Source organism: Pogona vitticeps, chromosome 2 (assembly GCF_051106095.1).
Source record: "Pogona vitticeps strain Pit_001003342236 chromosome 2, PviZW2.1, whole genome shotgun sequence".
NCBI lineage: Eukaryota > Metazoa > Chordata > Lepidosauria > Squamata > Agamidae > Pogona > Pogona vitticeps.
In genome coordinates, this window is record NC_135784.1 from 80,716,584 (window position 1) to 80,742,641 (window position 26,058).

Below are 26,058 nucleotides of genomic sequence, written 5' to 3' on the forward strand. Positions count from 1 at the left end.
CTAGGAAGCCCTCTACTCAATTATTATATTTGTATAAGTGGAACGCTTTCACCAAATTTGCTGCATCACGGAAATTGCCGACAGTTCCAGTTTCCTTGGACACCCTTCTCAAGTTCCTTTGTTATCTGTTTGACCAAGGTTTGGCTCATTCAACGTTGAAAGTTTATATTTCTGCTATAGTTTTGTATCAGCCTGTGGGGCCTGAGGCCTCTTGTTTACTTTCTCATCCTATCTTGAAGAGATTTCTGAGAGGTTTACGGAACATGCACCCACCTACACAGCCTCCACTTCCACAGTGGTCTCTCCAAGTTGTTCTTAATGCACTCGCTCGTCCTCCATTTGAGCCCATGGCCTCGGTGCATCTCAAACTTCTTTCCATCAAGACTTTCTTCCTTGTGGCTATAACTTTTGCATGTCGAACAAGCGAGCTGTCCCTCATATTCAATTTTACCCAGACAAGGTTGTATTATATCCAGATGTATCTTTTCTTCCCAAGGTGATTTCAGATTTTCATGTTAATCAACCATTGATTGTTGTTGTGGGTTTTTCGGGCTCTTTGGCCGTAAGATTGTTTTTCCTAACGTTTCGCCAGTCTCTGTGGCTGGCATCTTCAGAGACTGGCGAAACATTAGGAAGAACAACCTTCAGAACACAGCCAAAGAGCCCGAAAAACCCACAACAACTATTAGATCCCAGCTGTGAAAGCCTTCGCGAATACAACCATTAATCCTTCTGATGTTGTTTCCAAATCCCTCTTCTGATGTTGAGCACACGCTCCACTCCCTCAATGTTCATTGTGCCTTAGGATTTTATATTTCCAGGCCTAAGAAATTTCACACTTCTAGACTTTTTGTATGCATCCATGGCCCACGAAAAGGCTCTCCTGCCTCCTTGCAGACAGTATTGAGGTGGATTGCCTCTGCTATTACTTTAGCTTATGACTTGGCAGGCCAGACTCTGCCAGAGGTGCTAAAGGCACATTCCATGAGAGCTATGCCAACTTCTAGAACTTGGTTGCATGGCGTTGAGGTCCCTGACATCTGTTGAGTGGCCACTTGGTCTACATTCTTGACTTTTGTGACGCATTATCATCTTGACATCAGGGCCAAGAAGGAATTAAGTTTAGGAAGGGCTGTGCTGATTTCATTGTTGGCATGATGGCCCTCCTTCTGGTAAGTGAGCTTGCTAGTCACCCATTTGTGTGTATTCACAGAGGCCACAAAGAAGAAAGAGAGGTTACTTACCTGTAACCATAGTTCTTTGAGTAATCCTCTGTGAATCCACACATCCCGCCCATCCTCCCCGCTGTCTGTCACTTGGTGTCTTGAGCTTTGTTTTGGTCAGAGCCTTGACAGTGCCGGACATTCCGGAACTCAGGTATTTCGGGCAGCATATGCACTACGGGGCAGCATCCTACTAATCACATCTTTTTAAGCTCTAGAATATTCCGAGGAGTCCTGCGCAGGAACAGTAAAACCCATTTGTGTGGATTCACAGAGGACCACTGGAAGAACTATGGTTACAGGTAAGTAACCTCTTTTTTTAAATTACAGACAATTATCCCTCATGCTATAGCAGCTGTACATTATTTTGTGCTCCAGAAATCGTGTGTTCAGTATCTCAGCTATCTTGTTTTGCCATTCCCATTCTTTTTCACTTCCACTTCAACAAGGCTCCTGCATGTTTCCTTGTACAACAGATATATTTCATGCATCATATATCTGATGAAATATATCCTAGCTTTTTATGCCATAGTAAGTCAGATAGTATCCAGACTGTCACAGCACATTTCGTCTTGCGTGACTGCTCTTCCCAAATTTGTGAGCAAGCATTTTCAGCATTGATTTTGCTCAAAACTAAACACAGCAGCCACTTGCATGTACATGGTGAATGGATTCTGGGAAGGAGCCATCTGCATCTAGGAGGTACTCAGATCATTTTCTCTGTAGAGCATCATTGTGCCTGTGATTTAAAAGAGAACAAATATGTCTGTTGCTTATTAGCTAGTGTAAGGTGTAGGGGAATGGTTTAGATGGCTTTGTTTTTTACTGGTATGTTTTACTTGGCTATACACCCCAGATTGTGTGGCCCTGCTTTGGATAAAATCCACCCATATGGAAAACAGGCTGTTATCAAAGCTGCCTGATCTCTGGAAGTCCTTTAGCAATTAACATTCTGGGCTCATGTGCATTAAAATTTGCCCAGTTGTCTGCCAGGCATGCTGCTACTAACTGTTGTCACTGTGTTTCTGGTTACGGCCAACTCATTTACATCCATTTGCTTTCCTTTTAGGTTGTTGTGTTCCATCATGTTGCTTCTGAGTTACGATGACCCAGTAAATGCATGACCTCCAAAATGTCCTGTCACTAACAGCCCTGCTCAGGATTTGTAAGCAGAAGGATGTAGCTTCCTATATGGAGTCAATCTATCTCAGATTTGATCTTCCACTTTTCCTGCTGGCCTCATAATGGCCAAGGTGACGTGTTTGTGGTAAACAGTGAAAACTGAGTTGAAAGCTTTTTGCCATATTGGAGGATCCTGAGGCAATAGTTTCCATGAACTGTCATTAATTGCTATCTTACACAGATATTAAATGGATAGGTACTGATTTAATGGCAAATATTCTGTAGATTGGTTTTATTTATTTTTCTCTCACACTCTCGCTTCACAGTTCATTCTTTGAAAGTAACAATCCTACAGACTTCTTCTATGAACAAAGTACCCTGTATGTAAAATGGCGGGGGTTCTACATGCTTGGCTGTCGAGAGAACCGAGTGAACATTTCTAAGTGCTTTGCTGTTCCTCAAAGCCAGGAACTTTTTCCACTACTGCAGCGGTTGAGAGAGGGGTTGGTAATTCAACAAAGGACATATCAAGCAGGTTGGCCACTAAAGATTTCAAGGATGTGTGATGTATAAGACTACAGTGGTGGGGGAATCAAACTACCCCTCAGCCCACAGATCTCTGTAATTGGAAGCTTTTCCACTCAAAGCACTTTAAAAGGCCAGAAATCTGTGCAGGAGGTATTTGCTTAAAAATCTGGAGTTGCAAATCTTTAGTTCTGCCTTGCTGCTTGTGCTTTTACCTCCTGGGAATCTTTCTGTCTTTGAAGGCCACTCGTGTTTTAGATGTACACTCACCACTTCCAGTATCTACACTGCTATGTTAGCTGAAATATGTGTCCATGTGTAGTCATCTATATGCATTTGGGTGAAGTTACGCTTATGTTTAAAAGGCAGGAGTTAGTAGTAATTATGTTTTCTCTTTATATATTGCTGTGATTTGTAGCTGTAGTCTGCGGAATAAAATTTCCTCACTCTGATATGTATCCTCAGGTGAGATATTATTTGTACAGAAACTATTAACTGACCTGTTTCTATAGGCAGCTTTGTAAGATGCAAAGAATATTAGATACTCCTAAAGATGTAACAAAAATTCAGACTGCCCTATACATCAGGGACGAGTAAAGTGCACCTCTGCAGCTCTAAGGCTTTGGCCCTCCTCAAGGCTTCAGCCCACTCTGTTTGTCTCCAAGGCTGTTTTCGCAACCCCAACATCCTCGAATTCCCTAGGTATCCTAGACTTTAAAAAGTTCTGCCCAAAAAAGAATGGTGAATTGGTGATGTTTAGAAGCCTCATGGAATGGTGATTCCCCATTTATAGGTTTCACACACACAACAACAACAACCAATTAGTATCCAAAATTATTTTTCAAAACCTGAAGTGGACTTTGGTCTACAACCAGATATTGTTTTGTTTTAACATTTCAGGTGGTCTTTGTGATCTCTGGAGGATTCTGCACATAGAAAATTGGCACTCACCCCAGCTCCACATGTCATCTTCTATGTCCTGTTAGGGCCAAGGAATCATGTATATCTTACTAAAATCCTATTGAAACAGAAAGAAGTATCACGAGAAACATTTACAGAAATATCAACATCCAGAAAAATTACTGGTTCTCTACAAGCACCATAAAACTGAATCTGAACAGAATGATCGTGAAGTGTTTTTCAGGCTTGATCTTTGGCAAATCTTATGTGGAAAGGAACTGAAGAACAGGTAGTGGGATCTTGAGCACTTATAGTCTAGATATGGTGCAAAGAGAAACATAGCACATAGGGTTTTGTGGAGAGAATTGTCTTAAACTGTGCTTGAGACTACAGTGATACATTGAAAATAAGTGCTTCCTTAGACCTTTGTGGATGAAAGCCAACTATTACAGACAGTGTGGAGGTGATGAGATTAGCTTGAATTCTGCTTGCATTGTAGATCTGAAATGAAATTCTGCAAAAAAAATTTAAATAAATTAAAGTAAATAATGGTTGTGGGTTTTTCGGGCTCTTTGGCCGTGTTCTGAAGGTTGTTCTTCCTAACGTTTTGCCAGTCTCTTTTCTTCAGAAGATGCCGGCCACAGAGACTGGCAAAACGTCAGGAAGAACAACCTTCAGAACACGGCCAAAGAGCCCGAAAAACCCACAACAACCATTAGATCCCGGCCGTGAAAGCCTTCGCGAATACATAAAATCAATAAATTCAGGTTTAGCCTGCTTGGATTAAATTAATTCTATATAATCTATAGAATTCTATGATCTAGCTTGGTGAATAGTTGAGAGGGTTGGAACACATGGCTGCAGAGCCAGAAGTGAGGAGTTCGATTTCTGAGAAAAGAGCTAGCCCGTGTGGCCTTGAGCAAGCTGCATGCATCCCAGAGCAGCACCAGAAGAAGGGACTGTTAAACCACTTCATGACTAGAAAACCCTGGGATGGTTGCCACTGTTTAGAATAACGCAGTAGCATATACTTATTATAACCTGCTATACCCTGAGTGTAAGGATGTGTGTGTATCACTGGAGACCCAAGATCATCAGCACAATTGGGTTTTCAATTACTGTGTATAATAGTGAAAGCTGGACAGTAAAGAAAGTTGATAGGAAAAATTTGTTTCATTTGAAGTATTGTGCTGGAGGAGAACTCTGTGGAGATTCTGGACTCCCTGGAAAAGACTAAAATGTGAAAAGAAGAAGTCCAAATGCAAGATGGATTGATTCCCTAAAGGAAGAAACAGGCTTGAATTTCCAAGAGCTGAGCAGGGCTGCTGAGGACAGATCTCTCTATGAATGAAGATCTCTCATTCATAGGGTTGCCATAAACCAGAGGTGATTTGACAGCATATAACCCACACCCTGAACAGGATGGTGCTATGTATGATTTTTTTTAAAAACTGAGATTTCCATGGGATATCAAGCAATTGTCAATCACTATCTGGAAGTCACTGTCTTTAGTTTGGAAGACCTTAGCAGGTTGTAAATGACAGGACTCTTTGAGTTTATTAGTTTAGAGGTTGGTGTAAGACAGAAGCAACATGGTGGTACATAACACCTGGAATTTTCAGATTCATCTGGAAATCATACTAGAACAGCCTTATGGAAAGTTTAATACTCTTTAATCAGATTGAACCAATGAATAACCTTTCCCTTGCCACTCTCCCTGGCACTGCATGTGTGTTATATATGTAAATAAATGTATACATGCTTGTGCGTGAGTGTTACATCACTAGAAAAGCTAAATTATTTGGGTGTCTACTGAAATTATACTGCTGGATCTAAACCAGTACTTAAATATCTGAGGAATACAGAGTTGCCACTATCCATTAGATTAAATAACAGGAGAGACTTTGTGGGAGTGAGAGAAGACACCTAACTGGACACCTAACTTTCAGTTGCTGCAGTTGCAGACAATTTTAGAGGTGGGTAAAAGAGCTGATCGGCAGAGATATTAAGAAAATAGTGTCTTCTGCAAGGCATTGTTATGCCTTTTGATTTTTTGTCAGCTATGCGAGTACCAAAATTCTCAATTAGCTAACTCAGCAAGTGGTGGCCTCTGTGTTCCCATCCTGTCTGACATACCATCTTGTTACATCAGAAAATGCCTTAATAATTCAAACTTCTTGCCGAACTTCTATTAGCTGTGCTTTCTTAAAGCTCTCCAGTTCTCATCCTAAGAACTGAGAGGTAGTGTCTTCTCAAGTCATTCTAGTACTTGTAAGAAGAGAAATAATACTGTACAAAGAGGAAGATTTCAAGTGAGCATTGGCCATTGGCTCATATTGAGGCACATGAAAATATCAGATTCAGTTCTGAACTGGTGGAGAAGAACTTTGTAACCTCTATATGGTTAGCTCTTCTTCGGTTTGTTTGTTCATTGTATTTAGTGGTAGGCAGACTTTTTTAGTCCTGTTCATTTGCAGGGTGGGATTGCTCATTATCCGGGCGACCAGGAAAACCAGATTTCTATTCTAGTTCATCATGTTTTGTTTGTTTATTTAAAATATTTTTAATTGCTCTTCGACCTACTACTACTCTCTAAGAAATGTAATATACACATCTTCCCTACAAACAGATCAAAGCCAATTTTAAAACAACAATTTAAAAACATTCCCTAAAATAGAATGCAATAAATATTTAAAAATATTTTTAAAGATCTGTTTCATAGAGATGGTTAAATAATAAAAATCAAGGCTGAAATACTGTGCTCGATATATGGGGAGCTGAACATGGTGGGACATGTTCTGCAAAACTGTGCTGCACATATCATTTTGTTTGCCTGCATCTTTGTCTCAGAATCTTAGAAGTCAGGTTCATCTTTCTGTATCCTGAAATGCATAATATGAAGCAAGGAGGAGACATTAGAACAATGTGTTCTGCAGATCATTTTCTCTGAAACAGAGTAAAATGAAATGCCACAGCAAATGTTCCATGGTGCATTTAGGGATATTTGAAAAGCACTGCATTTGAAAATACTGATGGAAACTAAACTGATCCATACCTCATTCTCTGCCAGCTCTCATATCTCCTGAATGCTCTGATGCAGTTCTTGTCTCAAAAAACAAAACACAAAAAAACAGGTAAAACAAATATTTACTAATGTACATTTTGAGATGATTTTTTAAAAAATATATATAATTATAAATCTTTGTGCAGGGTTAAACCAAATAAAATTTAAAAGGGCTAAATATATGTCAAATTGATATGGACTTCACAGACATAAGACTCCCATTTCTTATCCATTACTACACTACAGTTTTGAATATATATCTTGTGAAGATATAATGAGTTTTATCTTCTTTTGCCATGGGCACTTTGCTTTATGATGTCTGTAGTACTATAAGCAAACAATAGCAATAAATTACAGAAACCGTAAGAAGGTCATGACAGCATTAGAATCTAATAAGCAACTGCAGTCTTAAATGTGTGATATTTTCTCCATAACAACCACTTGTGCACCTGGCACAGATCACGATATTTAAAATAAACACCTCAGTACCTTGTGAAGTGATGGCAAGTGATGATGCCATAAGATGTTAGTAATTTTGCCTGGTTTGAAGTTGAAGTTTATGTGAAGTGGCCACATTCTGTACCACCGGTCAGTCTTACAGGCATGATCACTGACGTACAGGCATGATCATGCCCTCTTTCAAGATGAGTCTGAGAATTTAGCTGACCATTGGATTCCGTTCTCTGTGCTTGAATCTTTTTGCCACCATTAAGCCCAGAAGCTGAAAATGGCATATGTTTCAATTTGTCTTACTCCAACTACTGTGCCTCCAACTGACGTTCTTCATAGAGGCTTCTCGTAACAGTGGGATGCTATCCTTGCCACACACATACACTCGCTACTATTCTGTTGTAACTGATGTGACTGCGAGTGAAAAAAAAAAGCTACAGTGCCACCTTCCTCAGATCTCCCCCTTTTGCTTTATATTTTGGAAGCCAGTGTGCAGATCCACAGATGGTACTCAAGAAGAGTTCATGAACGCCTTTCAAAGGCTGCCTATGAACATGTGACTATGCCTTAACTTTTTGTTTGTTTTGTTTATTTCATTTTGCCTCATGCTTTTCATAGAGTGGAAAGGGTGAGTTGCCATGGCAGTGGGGTGACAAGAAGTTAATTCAGATTTGGTTCTAGTTTACAAGCACAAACGCCTGTGATAACATGAAGGCAGTAACGTGTTTCCTTACTTAATGTTCCTTCTGCTGTTCTATTTTCTCAAGTTTTCTTTTCAATTCTGCACCTGCCAAGTTCTGAAATGTTTTTCATTGGCTCATGATTCAGGATTGATTAGATTAGCTGGGTAACCTGTCTCACTGTGTACAATGAAGCAAGCAACATTTTTGACTGTGAGCCTCCACTCTCCAGATCAGGAACATGCCTAATGCCTGAGTTTTGGACTGTTTCCATATCGCTTTCCTATTGCATCTAGCATATCTCCTCAGTCCTTTCCTAAAAAAAAAAAATTAAATGAATATTCTACAACAGCACTGCAACACAACCAGAACTGTCATTTTTCCTGTTGATTTCTGAACTTTCCAGTAAGACATGAGTAAAGTCAAACAACATTTGACAAGCAATAATAATATGAAACCACACACAAAAGTAACAGCATAGGTAGAGAATATATTGACTAGAAATGGCTGGTTGGCCAGGAGATAGCTGATCCTTTGCATTTAATAAATATCTAAAGATCTATTGCAGGAGGGAAGGGAGGATCTGGAAATAGACACCTGACCGGACATATGTTTTAGCTATAAAAAGTATAAAAATCCACTTGGGGACATGTAATATACATATAAAGCATATATATATTTTGTCTGTGGCATTTTAAACAAACAGCGACAGTTGACAGTCCAATACTGTGGGATTTGCTGCAGATATATGTAGTAGGGATTGATTCAAAGTATTTTTTTTCAATCACATGATACAAAGGCTGATTTGGCCTAAATTACCTATATCCTTATTGCTAGTGTTGATATACCAGTTCCGTGCTGAGAGAAAAAAAGAGAGAGAATAAAACAGAAATAATCCAGACAAAATAAAGGATGTTCCTGTTTTATGTGGTATTTTTGTACACATCAAGAACACTGGATCGCTGCCACCTTTTCTGGAACACTGTACAACCCTTTCTAACCAAGTGGCTAGACATGGGGCCAAAGGAAGGAAGGAAAGAAGAGGGGCTGTGGGCTGAAATACAGATCACACCAAGTGTGAACACTAAATTCCTTAATCAATCCACAGGCCCTGTGCAATCACTGACTGCAAATTCAGCCATAATACAAGTTGTGAAGCAAATTGCCAGTGTAGTTGAAGCCTCAGATCGGAGTTGAATTACCCTGTGCCCACCTTAAAAACCAGGCTCTAAACTTTGCTTTGGCACTAGAAGTGGAAGAACAGCAAGACAAAGCGGAGAAGGGGAATGCAGAGGAGAACAAACATAGTGGGAAAACACCATGGAAAAGTGTCACAGGAGCAAAAGAAGGAGAAGACACTCTTCACCTGCAAAACTGTTTTCAGATTCTTGAAGAACACTGGAGACCTTCAAGAGAAATAAGATAACCCTCTGCCAGATCTATTATGATTTGGCTTCCTGCATTAAGTAGGGGGTTGGACTCAAATGGCCTTGTAAGTCCCTTCATTATTCTATGATTCTCTCCATCTCTAGTCATTTCTAGTTGGCATTAGGGCTGATGGACTCACTTTGAAGTATTTTTCTGTAGGTTGTAAGATTGTGTGAAGTCAGCACATAAAAAAAAACAGAAGCAAGACAAGAATGAATGTAACTCTTAAGGGTTTCCTTCTAGGAGAGAAAGAAAAAGAAAGAAATCACTCTTTTCTTTTTAATGTTATAGCAAGATTTTGTAGCAAGATTTTGCACAGGACCTCCTGACCCCTGGAAATCTAACAGAAAATCTTGTGAGATTTCTCAGTCATTTCATAGTTTTTTTTTTTCCTGGAAGAAATCCTGAGTTGTGGAGGATTGCTGCATGTCCTATTCAGGATTCACATGGAGAGGGCACAGGAAATACTATAATTCATTGAAAATGGGCCTTTAGGAAGTAGTTCCTGAAATTGTAATAATGTATGTAATCAAGTGATACACTCTTACTTAAAGTAAACTGTAACCAATGATACTTAATTTGAGGATATAATTGGGATCCAATCCATTTATTTGACAACATTTTATTTCATAGTACAAATAATTCCCATAGCAAATCTTAGAACAGTAATAATAATCTTAGAAGTGCAGAACAGAAAGGGACCCTATGGATCATCACCAAGTTCAGCTGTTGTGCAGGAGGCAAAGTAGGGGATTGAACTTCCTCCTCTGTTTCTGTAGCCAGAGACTTAAACCACTGAACTATCCAGCAGTCCATATCTTAGTTTCGATCATGTTACAGCCAGTGGTGGTGGTATTTTTGTTCCATACCTGCATCAAAATGAGCAGGCTGCTGGGTTTCTAAGATGTACCATGGCTTGACTTCTGGTAACATCAGTTTAACTAAGACAGCCTAGTGACAGTGAGTTCCATAGACCCACATTTCAGAGTTTTAAGAAGGGAACATAGGATGGATAACCATTGCAGAACCTTCAACATCTATTGCCCACCACTAAGATAATGCACACTTGTGTTCTTCTACAACTTTTATGTCAGGTTTCATTTTAAAATTTTCTGAAAATCTAGACTGTGAAATACAAAAGTTTAAAGGTTCAAGCAAAGTCCCGTATTTACTGACTTGCATTTAATCCTTCATGCTTAATTCAAATTGATGACTGTTATTCTTAAAATTAATAAATGGCTTGAGAACCAGAATTCCTGGAGAATGGACCCCTGTAGAACCTTGAGGTACATTTTGTTAAGAAGAGTTCAGCCTCTTCCATCATCTTGGAAGTGTGAGGAATAAAACTCTAGCTATGGAGGTAAAACTTTGACAGGCCTTGTGTCATATCCTGTCTCTGTAACATCCTTTTCCAAGAGATCTGGTACTCTCCATTACAGCACTTGGAGGCAAATTCAAGATCCTACTTTTTTTGCAGGCTGAAATTTTGAGTGGTTCTTGAACCATTTTGTCCCTATATGGCTTTTGGAATAGTTTTATCTTCTGCTGTGCCTGTTTCTTGTCTTTTGATCATTTTACTGATATTTGGCTTTGATTGTAATTTTTACTATGTAGAAGCTTTGTATCAGATGGACTGTCAAAAGTTAATGAAATAATCTTGAGATTAGACCACTATAATGCACTCTATGTGGGGCTACCTTTGAAGTTGACACGGAATCTCCAAGTGGTGCAGAATGCAGTGGCAAGACTCCTTAGTGGAGCGAGAAAATAGCACCATATTTCTCCTATTTTGGCCGCGCTGCATTGGCTGCCCATTCGGTTCCGTGTTGACTTCGAAGTCTTGATGCTTATGTATAAAGCCCTAAACAGTTTAGGGCCTCAATACTTGGCGGAACGCCTACTCCCACCAAGCTCTACCCGTGTCACTTGAGCGAGTCAGGAGGTGAGGCTGAGGAGCCTGATGCCGAGGGAGGCCCGGAAGGAAAAAACTAGAAACCAGGCCTTCTCGGCGGTGGCTCCTCACCTCTGGAACAATCTGCCTCCAGAGATTCGCGCAGCTCCCTCACTGGGTATTTTCAAAAACCAATTAAAAACATGGATGTTTAGGCAGGCCTTCCCTCCAATTAATTCTTGATTCTCTCCGCTCCCCTCCTTTCTCTATTGTGTTTTTTTCCTTTGTTCTCCATCTTGAAGAATTGCCTAATTGTGTAATAATTCCTTTTTAAATATTTATTCTTGTACTTTGTGTTGTAAGCCGCCTAAAGTGATCACAATGACCAGATAGGCGGGATATAAATAGAATAAATAAATAAATAAATAAATCACAAATACAGATTTTATTTAAAGTGTCCTCATTTGAGTTTTTTTGACTCTATTTCAGCTATTAGAGCAAGGGTAAAAAATGTCATACACAAAGGTACTGATGAGAGCAGCTGGTTTGAAATGGCTTTTCTGATAAGCATGCACTACACACTTATACAATACAGTAGAATCCCTTTGGGCCTGGGTGCACTTCCAATCAGTAGAAGGCTGTGGGCCAGTCTTGCATCACTGAGTACATAGCGGACAAAACCAGGCTTGCGTTGAGGTCTCCTTTTGATCTGGATCTTTTGCACTGTTGCTTCTCCTCCTCAGAAAGGACTTGCAGGCTGTATTAGATGCAAGTTGCTATTCTTGTCCACTTGACTTCCCAATGCATGCATCTCTGTTCCTTGAAATTATAAGTGCTGCTTGACTGCTGATCTTGTTGGCTGTGAATTCAAACATATTCTAATAAAAAGATTATGCAGTGACATCACGTCAAACACTTTGTATTATTGAGAGGAGAGTTGAAGACAGGAACTTGCTGATCTTTGTGTTTGTCATGCATTTGCTCTAAAGTCTGGTGCCTTCACTCCTTTCTACAATGCAGTTAGAAAAGCAATGCTTTCAGTGTTCAGATAATAAAATATCTTTAAAGAAACTAAAAACAGTTGCTAGAGGATAACAAGAAAGATCTTCAAGTCTGTGGAAGTTTGTATTTTCACCACCCACAGCCCTAGTTTCCATCAAAAGAGAATTGAAATTTGTATAGCGCTATGTTAATGGCAGGTGCAGTGATAACCTTTGAAGAGCCAGAAGTCTTGTAAAGCTTTTGGCAGTGAAAGGTGAATATTTAAATGATGCCGACAGTATATAAATTTATGGAGGAGAGAAAGGAATTACAGGAGTATTATGGCAGTTGATCTTTCAGTACTGGTGATTTATGAAGTATTATTAAAATTTAGTAAATAATGGTAAAATATTCAGGTTGTGAGATACGCATGATGGACAAGAAGTAGCACTACTAACCTGAAGCATTTGAAACGAGGATCACAGATTGTGGAACCAAACATAGCAATTGGCATTGTTCTGATAGCTAAGTGTAAAGTGAGGCATCTCTGGGGCAAAGAATTCTGATTTCAGATATACATTGATAGGGTTTGCCTGAGAAACAGCTAGCCAAGAAAGCAAACATTGAGGGGCGCAGTGTAAAGTTCAGTAAGAGTACTTACTCTGGTGTGCTATTAAGAGTCACAGAAACAATTCTGTGGTAGGGCAAGGGAATGGAAACAGTACTGTTAATGTAAAAATGCTTAGAAATGGGCATTGCCACTCATCCTTTTTCCTCAAAGCGAGATTATCTGGATTCTTGTTAGTCAGACAATCCTCTCCATACTAGAACTAGAGTGGTGATTGATGTTCCAGCACCAGTTTTCTCTTGCTGAATCACACCACTATGCTGTCAAATTTGCTGTAGAAATTTGATGACATGGTGTAGAAAAAGCAGCTTATTGGCAGTCCCCCACCCCCAGCAGAGATAGCAAAAGCTTGCCTGCCTTTGCCACCCCTCATGCAATTCCTGATGGAGAGGGGCGACAGCAAAACATATCCTCTGAATTGTGCTGTATTTTTAAAAAATGCACCATGAGTTCAGGTTTAAGTGATAAGTGATCTGAGCACCTTCTCTGAGTGGAAAAGCCAGTGCTTCTGCAGTTTGGTTTAGAAACAATCTAGTTTTGTGAGAACATTTATTACATTGTGCCTTTGTGTTTATTACAAGAGTATGAAACCTCTGGTCCGTGGGGTGGAGGCAACCCACAAGGCCTCAGTGACTAGCTTGCAGTCTTCTTATTTGACCCCTACTTGAGCTAGAGAAAGCCAGTCAAAGGCTTTTTTTCATATTAGTTACTTTGAATGTAAGATTTTTGTGGCTGTATTTGTGTGTTGCAACATATGTGTATAGGTACATAAATACATGTAGTGAACACGTATGTATGTGTTATGGGTGAGAATTTATGTGTATGTCTTATAGGTGAATGTGGACTTATTTGGAAGTGTAGAGGTGCTTTCTTAAGCTTTGGCTCCTCGTGCTTTTTGTGTGTGGGATGTCAGGAGCCAGCGCTAATATGCAGCTCCCAAAAGATTAGCCAAAAAAGAATTTGCAGACCAGTGGTGAACAGACAAGCCATACACCCTTACTATTTTACATAAATAATAGAACTCATAATGAAACTGACTGTAGAATTGGGAGCAAGGGGGCGTATTGCTTCAGGAAATTTGTGTCAGTATATATGGAAAAGCTCTAGTTTAGATCACGTTGACACAGGACTGAAAATTCATGGAGCAGAAAACAGCTAGTGGCTGTGAGAATCCTGGGGTTTTTCTGGGTGACACTGATGTGTCAATTGCTGGTGGACAGTTGTGGAAAAGTCATTATTTCTGTGCCCTCATTGTGGCTTTGCAAAAGGGATTTAAAAAAAAAAAACCATGGAAAACAGGCTTAGATTGGGCTTTGGGTGTGCTAGAAGGAATGTATGACTCTTTTTTAAACAGGTTGGCATCTTTCTAGGCTTCCTGCTGTATTTGACTTTGCAAGCTATAAATGAGGTTCTTTTGCCTTGCGAAGTGGGCTACCAAGGCAAGGTTTACTCCATTAACTTTTTCCGCACCTTTGCCATCCAAAAGTTACCAAGGCTGCTATCAATATAAAACATAAAATACAGTATCAGTAACATTAAAAAGAAACTTACAAAGATGGCATCTGTGTCAGTAGCTTATCCTAACAAGTGACCAGGTCTGCCTAGTTTCTTTATGTATTATTCATAAACGAGATTTTGCAAGAATTGTTTAAAAAAATAATAAATGTCAAGGAATGATTGCTCTTTCAGTCCTGCAATACCACTCAAGGCATGCCATAATATTCCAAAAAGGCAATGACTGTCATGTCTTATCACTTGCAGTTTCTTTATAGGGTTGCTTCAAAGTGAAAACCCTGTGTACATAATGGCATATCTGTTTCTTCTGCCCTTTTCCTTTTGACTTTGTTCACTTTCTGTGAAATAGAAAGTGCCATGGATAGTTACAGAGTGAGGCTACAGGTCAGATGAGACTGGATAGGAGGAATAATGACTACAATACTAGTAATATTGTCAGTATGTTACAATGATGTGGAAACTGAGGGCACAGCCACTTTAGTGACAAGGAGTGATCTAGTTTGGGTCAGTTTGGAACAGTGGGGCTTGATTAGATCCCTCCTTGCATTCACGTGGAAATTGCTCCTGCAGCCCCTGTAGTTGCATTCTAGACAACCCCATTTTTGTGTTAGATCACCATGTTTTGGCCCATTTGGTCACAATACAGCCTTTCACTTCTCACTTCCCACCTCTTGCCTTCTCTCTTGCGATAGCTGTCAGCTGTTTGGGAAACGGCCTGCCTCCATTTGTGGGTGGGCAAGAAAAATGGATTATTATGCACACAAAGAGAGAGTTATGGAGCACCATGTTTCAGCCCAAGGTTTCTTCTTTTCTACTTCTGTTTTAAAAATTGATTTTAGGTAAGTGGCATAGTGCTTAACTGATGTAGCGCATTATTGGGAAAGTAATTTGTTAAATAAAAATAACATTTGTTGAATTGTTTTTGTAGTGCAGTAAATTATGATACTTCTTTCTGCCTCTCTCTCTCTCTCCCTATCTCACACATACACACACAAAATGTTCCTCTTGTACTTCTTCTTATATCTTGATCAAATTGTATTTTGTTAAGCATTTGTAGGGAGCTGTCCAGTTTCTATTTGGGGGGTATGTGTTGGAGCTGCTGTGTAGCACATTTGAATGGACTTAACAGTCCACTTTATTGAAGTATGGCAAGTAATAGCTAGATCCTGACAGAATTAATGTGTCCTGATCCACTATCTTATGGATCCTTTCTCAAAATAATTTGTAAATTCAAATTATTACAAAAGACAATTTTTAACAAAGTGATCCATGTAACATAACAATAATGTTTGTTTTCCTTTGCTTTTTAAATCATCTTAATCTTCAGGCAAGACTGTCTGCCCTGACTCTTGGTCCTCAGTAAAAGACAATACAGTTTTGTGCACGGGGTTCTAAAATAATGGTAAAATATTCGAGTTGTGAGATACGCATGATGGACAAGAAGTAGCACTACTAACCTGAAGCATTTGAAACGAGGATCACAGATTGTGGAACCAAACATAGCAATTGGCATTGTTCTGGTAGCTAAGTGTAAGGTGAGGCATCTCTGGGGCAAAGAATTCTGATTTCAGATATACATTGATGGGTTTGCATGAGAAACAGCTAACCAAGAAAGTAAACATTGAGGGGCACAGTGTAAAGTTCAGTAAGAATACTTACTCTGGTGTGCTATTAACGTCATCACTCCACCATTTTCAACCCTACAAGAGGAAATAAGAAATTTGCTCCTTAGAGACTCCATACAACCCATCTCACAATGCAACAAAGGGTTTTTCTCTCGCTATTTCACCGTACCAAAAAAAACCTGAGGTCTTCGCTTTATCTTAGACCTACGATAGTTAAACAAATACATCATTATCACAAATTCCTGTATGGTTACCCTCGAATCAGTTCTCCCTTTACTCCACAAAAACAACTGGTTCACTGTCATAGATCTCAGACGCATACTTCCATATTTCCATACATCCTTCACACAGAATTTTTTTTCAATTTCAGCTAGGATCACAAGCCTACCAATTCAAAAGGCTTCCTTTCAGCCTTGCAACAGCTCCAAGAGTATTCACCAAGTGCATGGCACCAGTAGCTGCTTACCTCATGTTGCAAAAAAGTCTCATATTTCTATATATTGGCAATTGGCTCCTCGTAGCTCATTCCCGTCGCAAGGCCCAACGAGACACTCACTTCACCCTTACCCTCCTTTGTGATCTTAGTCTCGCTGTCAATGAACAAAAATCAAATTTGAAACCTACAAAGATTATTCATTATATAGGTGCACGCACAGATTCCACACAAGCTCGCGCCTTTCTTCCTCCAGACAAGAGAGAAAATCTCATTGCATTACTTCAAGTTTTCACCCCTCGTGCTATGGTACCCGCCTTGACCTGCAACGTGTACTAGGCATCATGGCCTCTATGACTTCAGTAGTGCAGAATGTATGTCTCAAGATGAGATTTCTTCAGTCATGGTTTCTCGCCCTCTTTGACCCACTCACAGACCCTCCTCATACTTTTTTAAGGATCATCCCAGAACTGTGGTGGCATTTTCCTCCCAACTGTGGCATTTTCCTCAGGCAGCCATTCTGACAACCACAACCACAAATACACCATCAATGCCAGCCTCACAGGCTGGGGAGCTCACTGCAAATCTCTCAAAATCCACACCAAGTGGTCTTCCAGAAAGAAATGGCTTCACATCGACGAATTAGAGCTGTTGGCGGTTATAAAAGTTTGCAGAGCTTTCAGAAATCTCGCTGGCAAGATGGTACAAATTGACATCACCAACGGTGATGTACTATATTCTGAAACAAGGTGGCACCCACTCTCCAAGTCTCCTCTATTTAGCGGTCGACCTCTGGGAGTGGTGCCTAACACATCATATCTGCCTCGCAGCTTTACACATTACCAGACACGACAATGACTTCACCAATCTACTCAGCTGCACAAACTCTCAAGCTCATGAATGGGAGTTAGACCAATCAGTTATTCTTCACCTATGCGAATGATGGGTCAAGCCAACTCTTGACCTCTTCGCTTCCCATGTGAATCGGAAGTGTAAATGATACTACTCCCGAGCCAGCATTGGCAAACACTCCCAAGGAGATGCATTCATCGGCCAATGTCCCAAGACCCTCACTTACCTTTTTCTGCCGTTCCTGCTTCTCCACAAGGTCATGGTTTGCCTACAACAAGACACACCTGATGCCGTTGTCATATCCCCTTGGTGACCAAAACAACCCTGGTTTCCAGTCCTTCACAATTTCTCATCGCACATTCACCAACTCTCTCTCCTGCTGCACCTCCTCACGCAGAACAATGCCCAAGTACTCCACCCAGACTTACCTATTCTGCACCTGGCAGCGGGGAGGATTCCACCTTTCTAATGAATGTCCTCCGTGAATTAAAGGAGCATTCCACTAGAAAGGCTTACCTATATAAATGGAACAGATTCAGATCTTTCACTTTCTTCATTGCTTTCTATCAACCCATCACTTGCTACTGTTCTACCTTTTTTGCTTCATCTCAAGTCTAGCAACCTTTCCCTCTCTTACTTGAGAAGTTACCTCTCTGCCATAATTTCTTATCAGCCCCCTAACTCTCTGGCAGCTGATTTCTTCAAGCATCCAACATTGAAACATTTTCTTAAAGGTCTATCTCATATCGACCCAGATACCCGTACGCCTTCCCCACAATGGTCACTAACACTAGTACTGCAACAACTTACTAAAGCTCCTTTCGAACCTTTAGCTTCAATTGATTTATGGCTACTTACCTTTAAAACAGTTTTCCTCGTCGCCTCAGCTCGACGATCTAGTGAGTTAGTGGCCTTACATCATGACTATCCTTATTTACAGTTTTTTCCGGACAAAGTCAAACTATCCATGGATATTTCTTTCCTCCCCAAAGTTGTATCTCAGTTCCATCTCTCTCAGCCATTTATCCTTCCTTCCTTCTTCCCGTCACCGTCATCAGTTCAATAAAGAATCCTCCATTCTTTAGACGTTAGGCGAGCCCTTGCCTTTTACGTCCAACGCACCCAACCTTTCAGGTGTTCGCCTCAACTTTTCATAAGTCACCAACCACCTACTAAAGTTTGCCAGGTGACGTCTCAAACTATATCTAGATAGGTCACTTCAACCATTCATCTCACATATCAGCTGGCATGCAGACCAGTCCCGAAGGTGATTCGCCCTCACTCCACCACAGCAGTGGCGACCAGTACAGCATTCCTATGTGGCATACCTCTTCCAGACGTCTGTGCCTCTGCCACCAGGGCACAGCCATCCACTTTCATCTGGCATTATAGACTTGATCTCTGACAAAAGTCTGATGCAGCCTTTGGACGTGCTGTTCTAGCCTCTACCTTGGCGTGACACTCCTCTGGGTAAGACAGCTTTTTAGTCACCCAGGGTGTGATTCACAGAGGCCACGAAGAAGAAAGACAGGTTAACCACCTGTAATTGTTGTTCTTCGAGTGGACCTCTGTGATTCAGACATCCCACCCCTCCTCCCCACTGCCACACCATTCTGCTTAATGTAGCAGCAGTTGACACAACTGAAAGGGGAGCCTTGGCACCAAGGTACACCAGGGGGAGGAGCCTTATTCTAATGTGTTTTTTGCTCTAGAACTTTCCAATGAGGCTCTGCGCAGGCACGGATCACTCAGGGTGTGAATCACAGAGGCCCATTCAAATAACTACAATTACAGGTGGGTAACCTGTCATTTCTTCCCCACCTCCTGGAGAAACTGTGTTTTGGAGCATTCTTTCCTGCTCATCTGTATCTTCCTTTCTTCTCAAGTGCCCAAAGGGCCAAGAATCATCATATTAATGCCTGCTTTGAGATGTATGTTTAATCATGTTCAGGCATAAGCACTCACTGTTGAGAGGTTTCTTTTTTCTTCTGAGAATGTTGCAAAATGTCAACACATTCAGACTTAATAAATATAGTCTGCTTTCACCACTGTCAAATATAGAAGCAGTAACCAAATACCAATTCCAGAGGAAGCTGGCCTGTGCATTACAGAACATCAATGCAGAAATGTACAAAAGTCTGTTAACAGAATAGGTATCCACCACCATTCGTACAGGTAGCCTGAGAAAGGAATACTTGGTTACCTCTAAAAATGTAAAAATCATTTTTGTTTACATTTAAAAATGTAAATGTAGGTATTTTTGGTTTTTGTCAAAGAATCCTTTTTGCTTGTATGTCCTGTCTCAGAGTAACAGGTCACCTTGTTATTCATCTTGGTCTCATCGAGGTTGTCCTTTGCCTTCTGTCAAGAGGCATATTTCTGCCAGGAAAGACAATATAATGTGGCCTTTTATTGCAGTTCTTGTATGCATGTAAGTCTTAAGAAATTATAAATAAGTACATACCAAATGTGTATTCTCTCATCCATTGAGGCAAATGTCCCTGTTTGGGGTTCAGGTTTTCTGGGAAGTACAAGTAACAGAAAACAGAAAAAGAGCAGTCCTTCCCCTCAGGCCTCCCTTCCCCAGCCTCCCCTTGTTGTTTTATAGTCAGGGTAGGCATAGGGAAGCCCTCCAAATGGTTATGGATTGCAGCTCCCAGCATTTCTCACCACTGGATCCATTGGCCAGGAGAGAAATAAGTTGCAATCCAGCAGTACCAGAAGGGGATGTGTTTTGTCCACCCTGTTTGATATATACTGTAGCTGTAGATGACTGTCAGACTTGAGTATTTTATACTTGTGTTGGAGGCAGTAGCAGTCGTCCTGTTCTGGAGATTAGGAAAGAGGGGGGAAAATGTCCACTAAACATCCCTGTGTACCACAAAATACTTTCAGCATTCACTCTTCCCCACAACTCATGATTTAACCTCTTTGTTTGTTCCAGGATACTTACTGTAAGTTGTCGGAGAAATAAATAGGTCTTTCTCCTCTCTTCTCCTCCTTTTATTTTCTCCCTTCTGTTTCCTTTTGCTGAGATACAAACTTTTAGGAGACTGCTGTTCTCAGCCATAGTGTTAAGAATTGGACAGCTGTTAAACTCTGTCTGGCTTTGGGTTCTTTATGCCCTTCTATGTATGCATGTATGTCACGGTTCAGCTGCCAGTGACAGCCTGTAAGTTCACACATTTCCACCAGTTTTATGTTTCCTTTTTTGAAAAGATGCAGTTTTCTTTTGAGCAACAAATATTAGTAATGTTGCATTGTCTAGGACATCCCACAGAAATGTGGAAGCCACTATCTTATTTTTTTTTTTGAACCCATCTTCTTTTGCTTCCTAATTGATTGGCACTCAACCATCTGAATTTGCTGTTAGATGGAAAGCTCTTAGAACTGTTGGGGCGGAAGATACACATTCATGAGGAAGAAAGGTCTGAACTGCAGTGTCCCCCAAAATTTGCTGTGACACCCCCCCCCCCTTGTCAGTTCAAAAGCTACTCCTGAGTTGAGGTTGCTTGTTTCTCTGGTTCTGTGTCAAAAACACTTTGCATTTTATTTTATTTTAATTTGTGTTCTTGTATCTATTTACACATTGGAAGCTGGACTTCTGATAAGCTTATCAGAGTCATATCACATAGAAGCTAGTCATTTTGCCCCTGGCGGGAATATTGTTTATATATTTGTTTGCTTTGATTTGTATACCGCCCAGGCCACTCTAGGTTGCCAGATTTGTATACTGTCCATCTGTCAACCCAGACCACTCTGGGTTGCCAGAAAGAAAGTATACAAAATAAATGCTGGACACTAATTTGCAGCCATCTTTCTTCACATACACTCTTAAATAACTCTGTGTGTTCTTTACCCTCTGTCTCGCAGGATGCAATATTGGGCCAGAAGACTGGAACAAGAGTTTGATGGCGTGATGAGGATATTTGGTGGTGTTCAGCAGCTCAAGCGGGTAAGTTTTTTCCCCTTGTTTCTTTTTTCCTTCCCCCCCCCCCAATGTGGAGTTATTTGTGGATCAAGAGACCTGCATCCTAAGAAATAGTGGTCACTTATTTCAAACAGCATCTGGTTCCCTGTGGTTGCACAGGATCACAACCCTATGACTCTAGATCTGACCGCACTGCTAACAAGAAACAATTCACCATGCTTGCTGTTGATTTGTAAGCTGTGGAGAAAGTTGGATACGACAAATTTGGCACTCAAGGATTGTCTTTTGTTTACTACACCTCGATGCCAAACCCAGACAGCACTTTGGGTCAGATTTAATGTGAAGCTACGATCTCATACCATAGGAACGATCCATGACAAGCTTCGGAGTCGTGCAGTCTCTTTCTCCTCCCCTCCTCTCTCCTTTAATACCTGGATGTAGGTTATTGGGAACCAGTTACAGTACCTGCAGTTGTAAACTAATCCCATGGTCAAACTAGCTTGCATTACCAGCTGAACTGTTTTTTGTTCGAGTGATAAAAGAAATGTGTGTCTTAGCTCAACATTTTCTTACCTGAAGGGTTAATTTGTAATTCAGACTCCTGGCTCTGAAGAATTCTTGTCACTGGAGGACAAACATCCTGTCAGCTTCTAAAAGTTGTACAAAATGGCCTGTCAACACTGACCCTCGGTTTCTTGTAAAGTTTCTTGTAAAATTTCTTACATGTTTTGCTAAGTGAGAACAGCCACCATTGAAAATTGTGGTTGGCTCAGCTATGCACTGCTCAGCTTTGCAAACCTGACAGGATAAATAATACATTAAAAAAAAAACCACTTTGTTCTGATGGTCAGCTTGGAGGACTTGCATATACAAACAGGAAGAAGAGACAGACAATAGTTTCAGTTTTATAAATCTGAATACAAGTAATAGCCCCTAAGCAAAGTCCTAAAAGGAATTTTCTTGCTTTGCAACTGCATGACATTTGGCACAGTCATACTTACGATACCTGTTGGAGTGCTCTGGGACTTGAACAATCCATTCTTAATACTGTGGCTAAGTCTTTTGTATCTTGGTAATTAAAAATAGTGGTCACGATGTTGGAGGAGGTAAAGGTCTGGGATCTACAGGTCTGACAGATGTAATAATTTACACCTTTTGAGTTCTGATTTTGTTTCATATGGTTTATCTCTGTGTGTGTGTGTGTGTGTGTGTTTGTGTGTGTTTGTGTGTGTTTGTGTGTGTGTGTGAAAAAGAGAGAGAGAGAGGGAGGGAGAGAGAGAATGGCCTAAAAGCAGTTGTTAGTCCAAAGTAGTGTAGATCCATTGAATCAGTGAAATTTATGTAGGTATTGACATACTAATTTTCTGCTGACTTAGTGGGTCTTCTAACAGATATGGCAAGTATTAATAAAGTTACTGACAGTTTTCCAAGTCCTCATCAGCAGGATTTCCCATCTCTTTGTGAAAATGAAATCACAGCCTGTTTTCTTTAATCCTGTTCTCCATTTTTGTTTTGTTGTCTGTTTCCCTTTTTTCACCAGTCGTTTTGTGTAGGAAATTCCCACATTCTGCACATTCATGGGTAGAAACAGCATCTTTTCTACACAGGACTCACCAGAAAGGGCATTCTTTCTGGTGAGTCCTGTGTAGAAAAGATGCCATTCTGCCCATGAATCATAATAATTCTGTACAACTGCATATTTCTTGTGAGTCCTGCCCAGGTAAGATGGCGTTCTGCACAGGAATAGTAAGAATGCTGTGTGGATTGTCATGTTTTTCAGGGAATTACAGGAATTTCTTGCACAGAGAAACTTGCGGTAAGGAGAAAAGAGGAATTTTTCCCTAAGAACAGAAGAGACTGTGAGATTCATTTCCTTTAGTGAGTTCTGACTGATGCTAGCAATCAAATTTAGGGGGAAGAAAGAAACATGTGTGGTCTGTGAGGCAAAGCACCCTATTTGCCTTTTTATAGAGTCCTAATCATAAGGTAGTGGCACACCAGCAAACAATAAGAATAAATATGAACAACTATAGTGTCTTTAGCTTGGTTTCCCCTTTTGATTTTTTTTCCTATTTTTTTCTCTTTATTTGCTGTGTGCGGATATGGGTCTGCGCTTTGGTTATTGACTGAAGTCTCATAACTGCTCTGCCACATGAGGCATGAAATTTACTGTCAGAAAGATGGCATGAGAAAATGTAATGGTGCTGAGTATTTTCTCTCAATGCTGGCACACACGCACAAAAAAAATGATTTTTAACACTGTAGGCATTCCCAGAAGCAAGGAATGCTGCTTACTGCCTAGGTGTTTTTTCTTATTTTCAGGACTCCTTTACTTATTAGCATTTTTTTCTACAGCACAGCTCTTGCTAACTATTTGTCTGTCTTTGTTTCCAACGTAGGTTGCAACTATACTGGCAAAATGAATACTCTGATTTGTTTTTTTTTTAAATTTTGTTTTAATTCTTGTCCAGAGGTAATCCAGCACTAAACTAGTGTATCAATACCAGTGATAAGGTGATCTAGTGCTAATTTCCTGTATTGAAAAAAAAGTAATAATCAGAGGATGGTTGAGGGGAAAGAACAGGAGGGTGGATATTCCCATGATCCTTAACATCATTCTTCAACTGTGTACGTTGCTGAAACACCAGTGACAGACAAATACCTCCTTTTTACAAAAGCAAATCAACTGAACACAAATGAAAAAGTCTGTTCAAATTGTTCCAACTTGGAAAAAAGCAGGAGTCTCTTGTTGCAGAGAAGAAAAGCCACGTTGAGAGCAAAAAAGTCCCAAACTGATTTGAATCAGCCTTTGCATCCTCTGCGGGGGGGGGGGGGAGAGACGGACTTTGAATCGATACATACCAGAACCACAGCTAAGCCCATGGTATCTGACCATGTAGTCAGAGCCTACGTTTTAGTGACTGCAAAGAAGATGGCCCCTATATAAACAATCATGGGCTTGCTGCATCCCCTTCATAGACAGAGAATGTGTTACAGATTAACAGAAACTCCTGTTTTCTGGTGAACACCAGTAGTCCTTATTCAATAGGTTTTGAAATATCAGGAGAAATGGTGTAAAATCAACAGTTTGGGGCAAACCAGGAGATCATTGTCTGATTTTGTGGACATGTGTGCATGGGATTATTCTTTTCAGATGTGGAATAACTGAAGTGCATCATAACCACATAAATCTCCTATATTTCATCTTATTTAGAGTCAGAGTGCTGAAAACTTCTCTCAAACCAAAACTTCACTTTGGAACAGAACTACAGTGGTGCCTCGCTTAACGAGCGCCTCGCTGAGCAATGAAATTGCTTAACGAGGCGCTCTGGGCCATCGCTGGAGCATTCGCTCAGCGATGGCCCCTATGGCGATTTTTCGCTTTGCGATATTCGCTAAGCGATTCGCTTAGCGAATATCGCATAACAAAGCGGGGGAGAACAGCTGATCGGCGGTTCCAAAATGGTCGCCGGAAGGTCCGTGCCGCATTTTCGCGCCCTGCCCTCGCTTACCGAGGGCGCGAAAATGGCGGCGCTATGGCAGAACCTCGCACAGCGGTGAGTTTTCAAGCCATAGGAACGCATTGAACAGAGTTCAATGCGTTTATATGGCTTTTTTATTTCCGCACAGCGATGTTTCGCTATAGCGAAGGTTAATCCGGAACGGATTAACCTCACTATGCGAGGCACCACTGTACAGCATACTGTTACCAAGTGGTGGGAAGGCTAGTAGGATGCTGTTACTGTGTATTAGAGACAGGCACATTTTGCTTCGTGGATGTCCATGAACCACAAATTTAGGAATTATTCCTGAACGAACCACAAATCAAGTTGTAAATATATGTAAGTAAGTATATATGCATATTTATTTATTTATTTACTTACTTACTTGCCTGGGCTGTCAGCCAGCCGGTAGGGCTCTGCAGATGAGAGGTGGGGAACTGTGCATAGGCCCCCTGATAGGCTGACAAGCTGGCTTTAAAAATATTTATTATAATTATTATTATCATCATTATTATTCAAAAACACTAGGCACGGTCAATCAAAATTATAAAAATTGTGACTGGTATTATACAACAGGTACAAGTTGTAACCAAAAACTAAAGTATTTGTTAGATATCAGAGCAATATGTATGCTGTTCCCAATGACTACGGGGACCACTGAAATGTGTTTCATCCACAAGCAAGATATTTCGATTGCCAGGTCTCGGTATTTTGTTAGTTTTTCTAATTCTTTATTTTCAACTCTGGCATACCCTGGAATTGCAATGCAATGATAGAAACGTTTCTTTGTTCTATTACTACTATGTCTTGTGTGTTATGTTTGAGGTGTCTATCCCTTTGGATCCAGAAATCCCACAACATCTTTACTTCCTCATTTTCTGACACCTTCTCTACCTGATGTTCGCATAGGTTTTTGGACGCCGGCAAGTTATATTATTTGCATGATGACCAGTGCACTAAGTTTGCCAGTCTATCATGTCTAACTTTGTTATCTGTTTGTGCAGTCTTTGGATATTTGCAGATGAGGTATGGCACAGTTTCATCTTTTTCTTAGCAGAGTCGACATTTGCTGTGAGCACTAGTTCCTTGGATCTTAGCTTTCATCACGTTGGTTTGGAGTGCTTGTTCTTGGGCAGCAAAAATCAAGCCTTTCGTTTCTTTCTTAAGGGTCCCCAGTTTTAGCCATGCCCATGTTGAATTGTGATCATGCTTTCCATCGATATTTCTTAGGTATTTTCCATGTAGTGGTTTATTTTTCCAGCTGTTTAATTTATTTTCAAATTTTTGTTTCTCATCTTGATCCTTTG

General features: G+C 40.4%; 1 protein-coding gene across 2 annotated transcripts in view; it reads left to right on the forward strand.

The window, feature by feature from the left end:
* Window positions 1–26,058, forward strand: part of CACNA2D2 (calcium voltage-gated channel auxiliary subunit alpha2delta 2) — a 751,645-nt gene that overhangs the window by 40,548 nt on the left and 685,039 nt on the right. For both annotated transcript variants that reach the window (XM_072989818.2, XM_072989819.2), the window contains exon 2: window positions 21,191–21,272. In XM_072989818.2, the coding sequence (XP_072845919.1) occupies window positions 21,191–21,272 (82 nt within the window). The remainder of the gene's footprint in view (window positions 1–21,190; window positions 21,273–26,058) is intronic.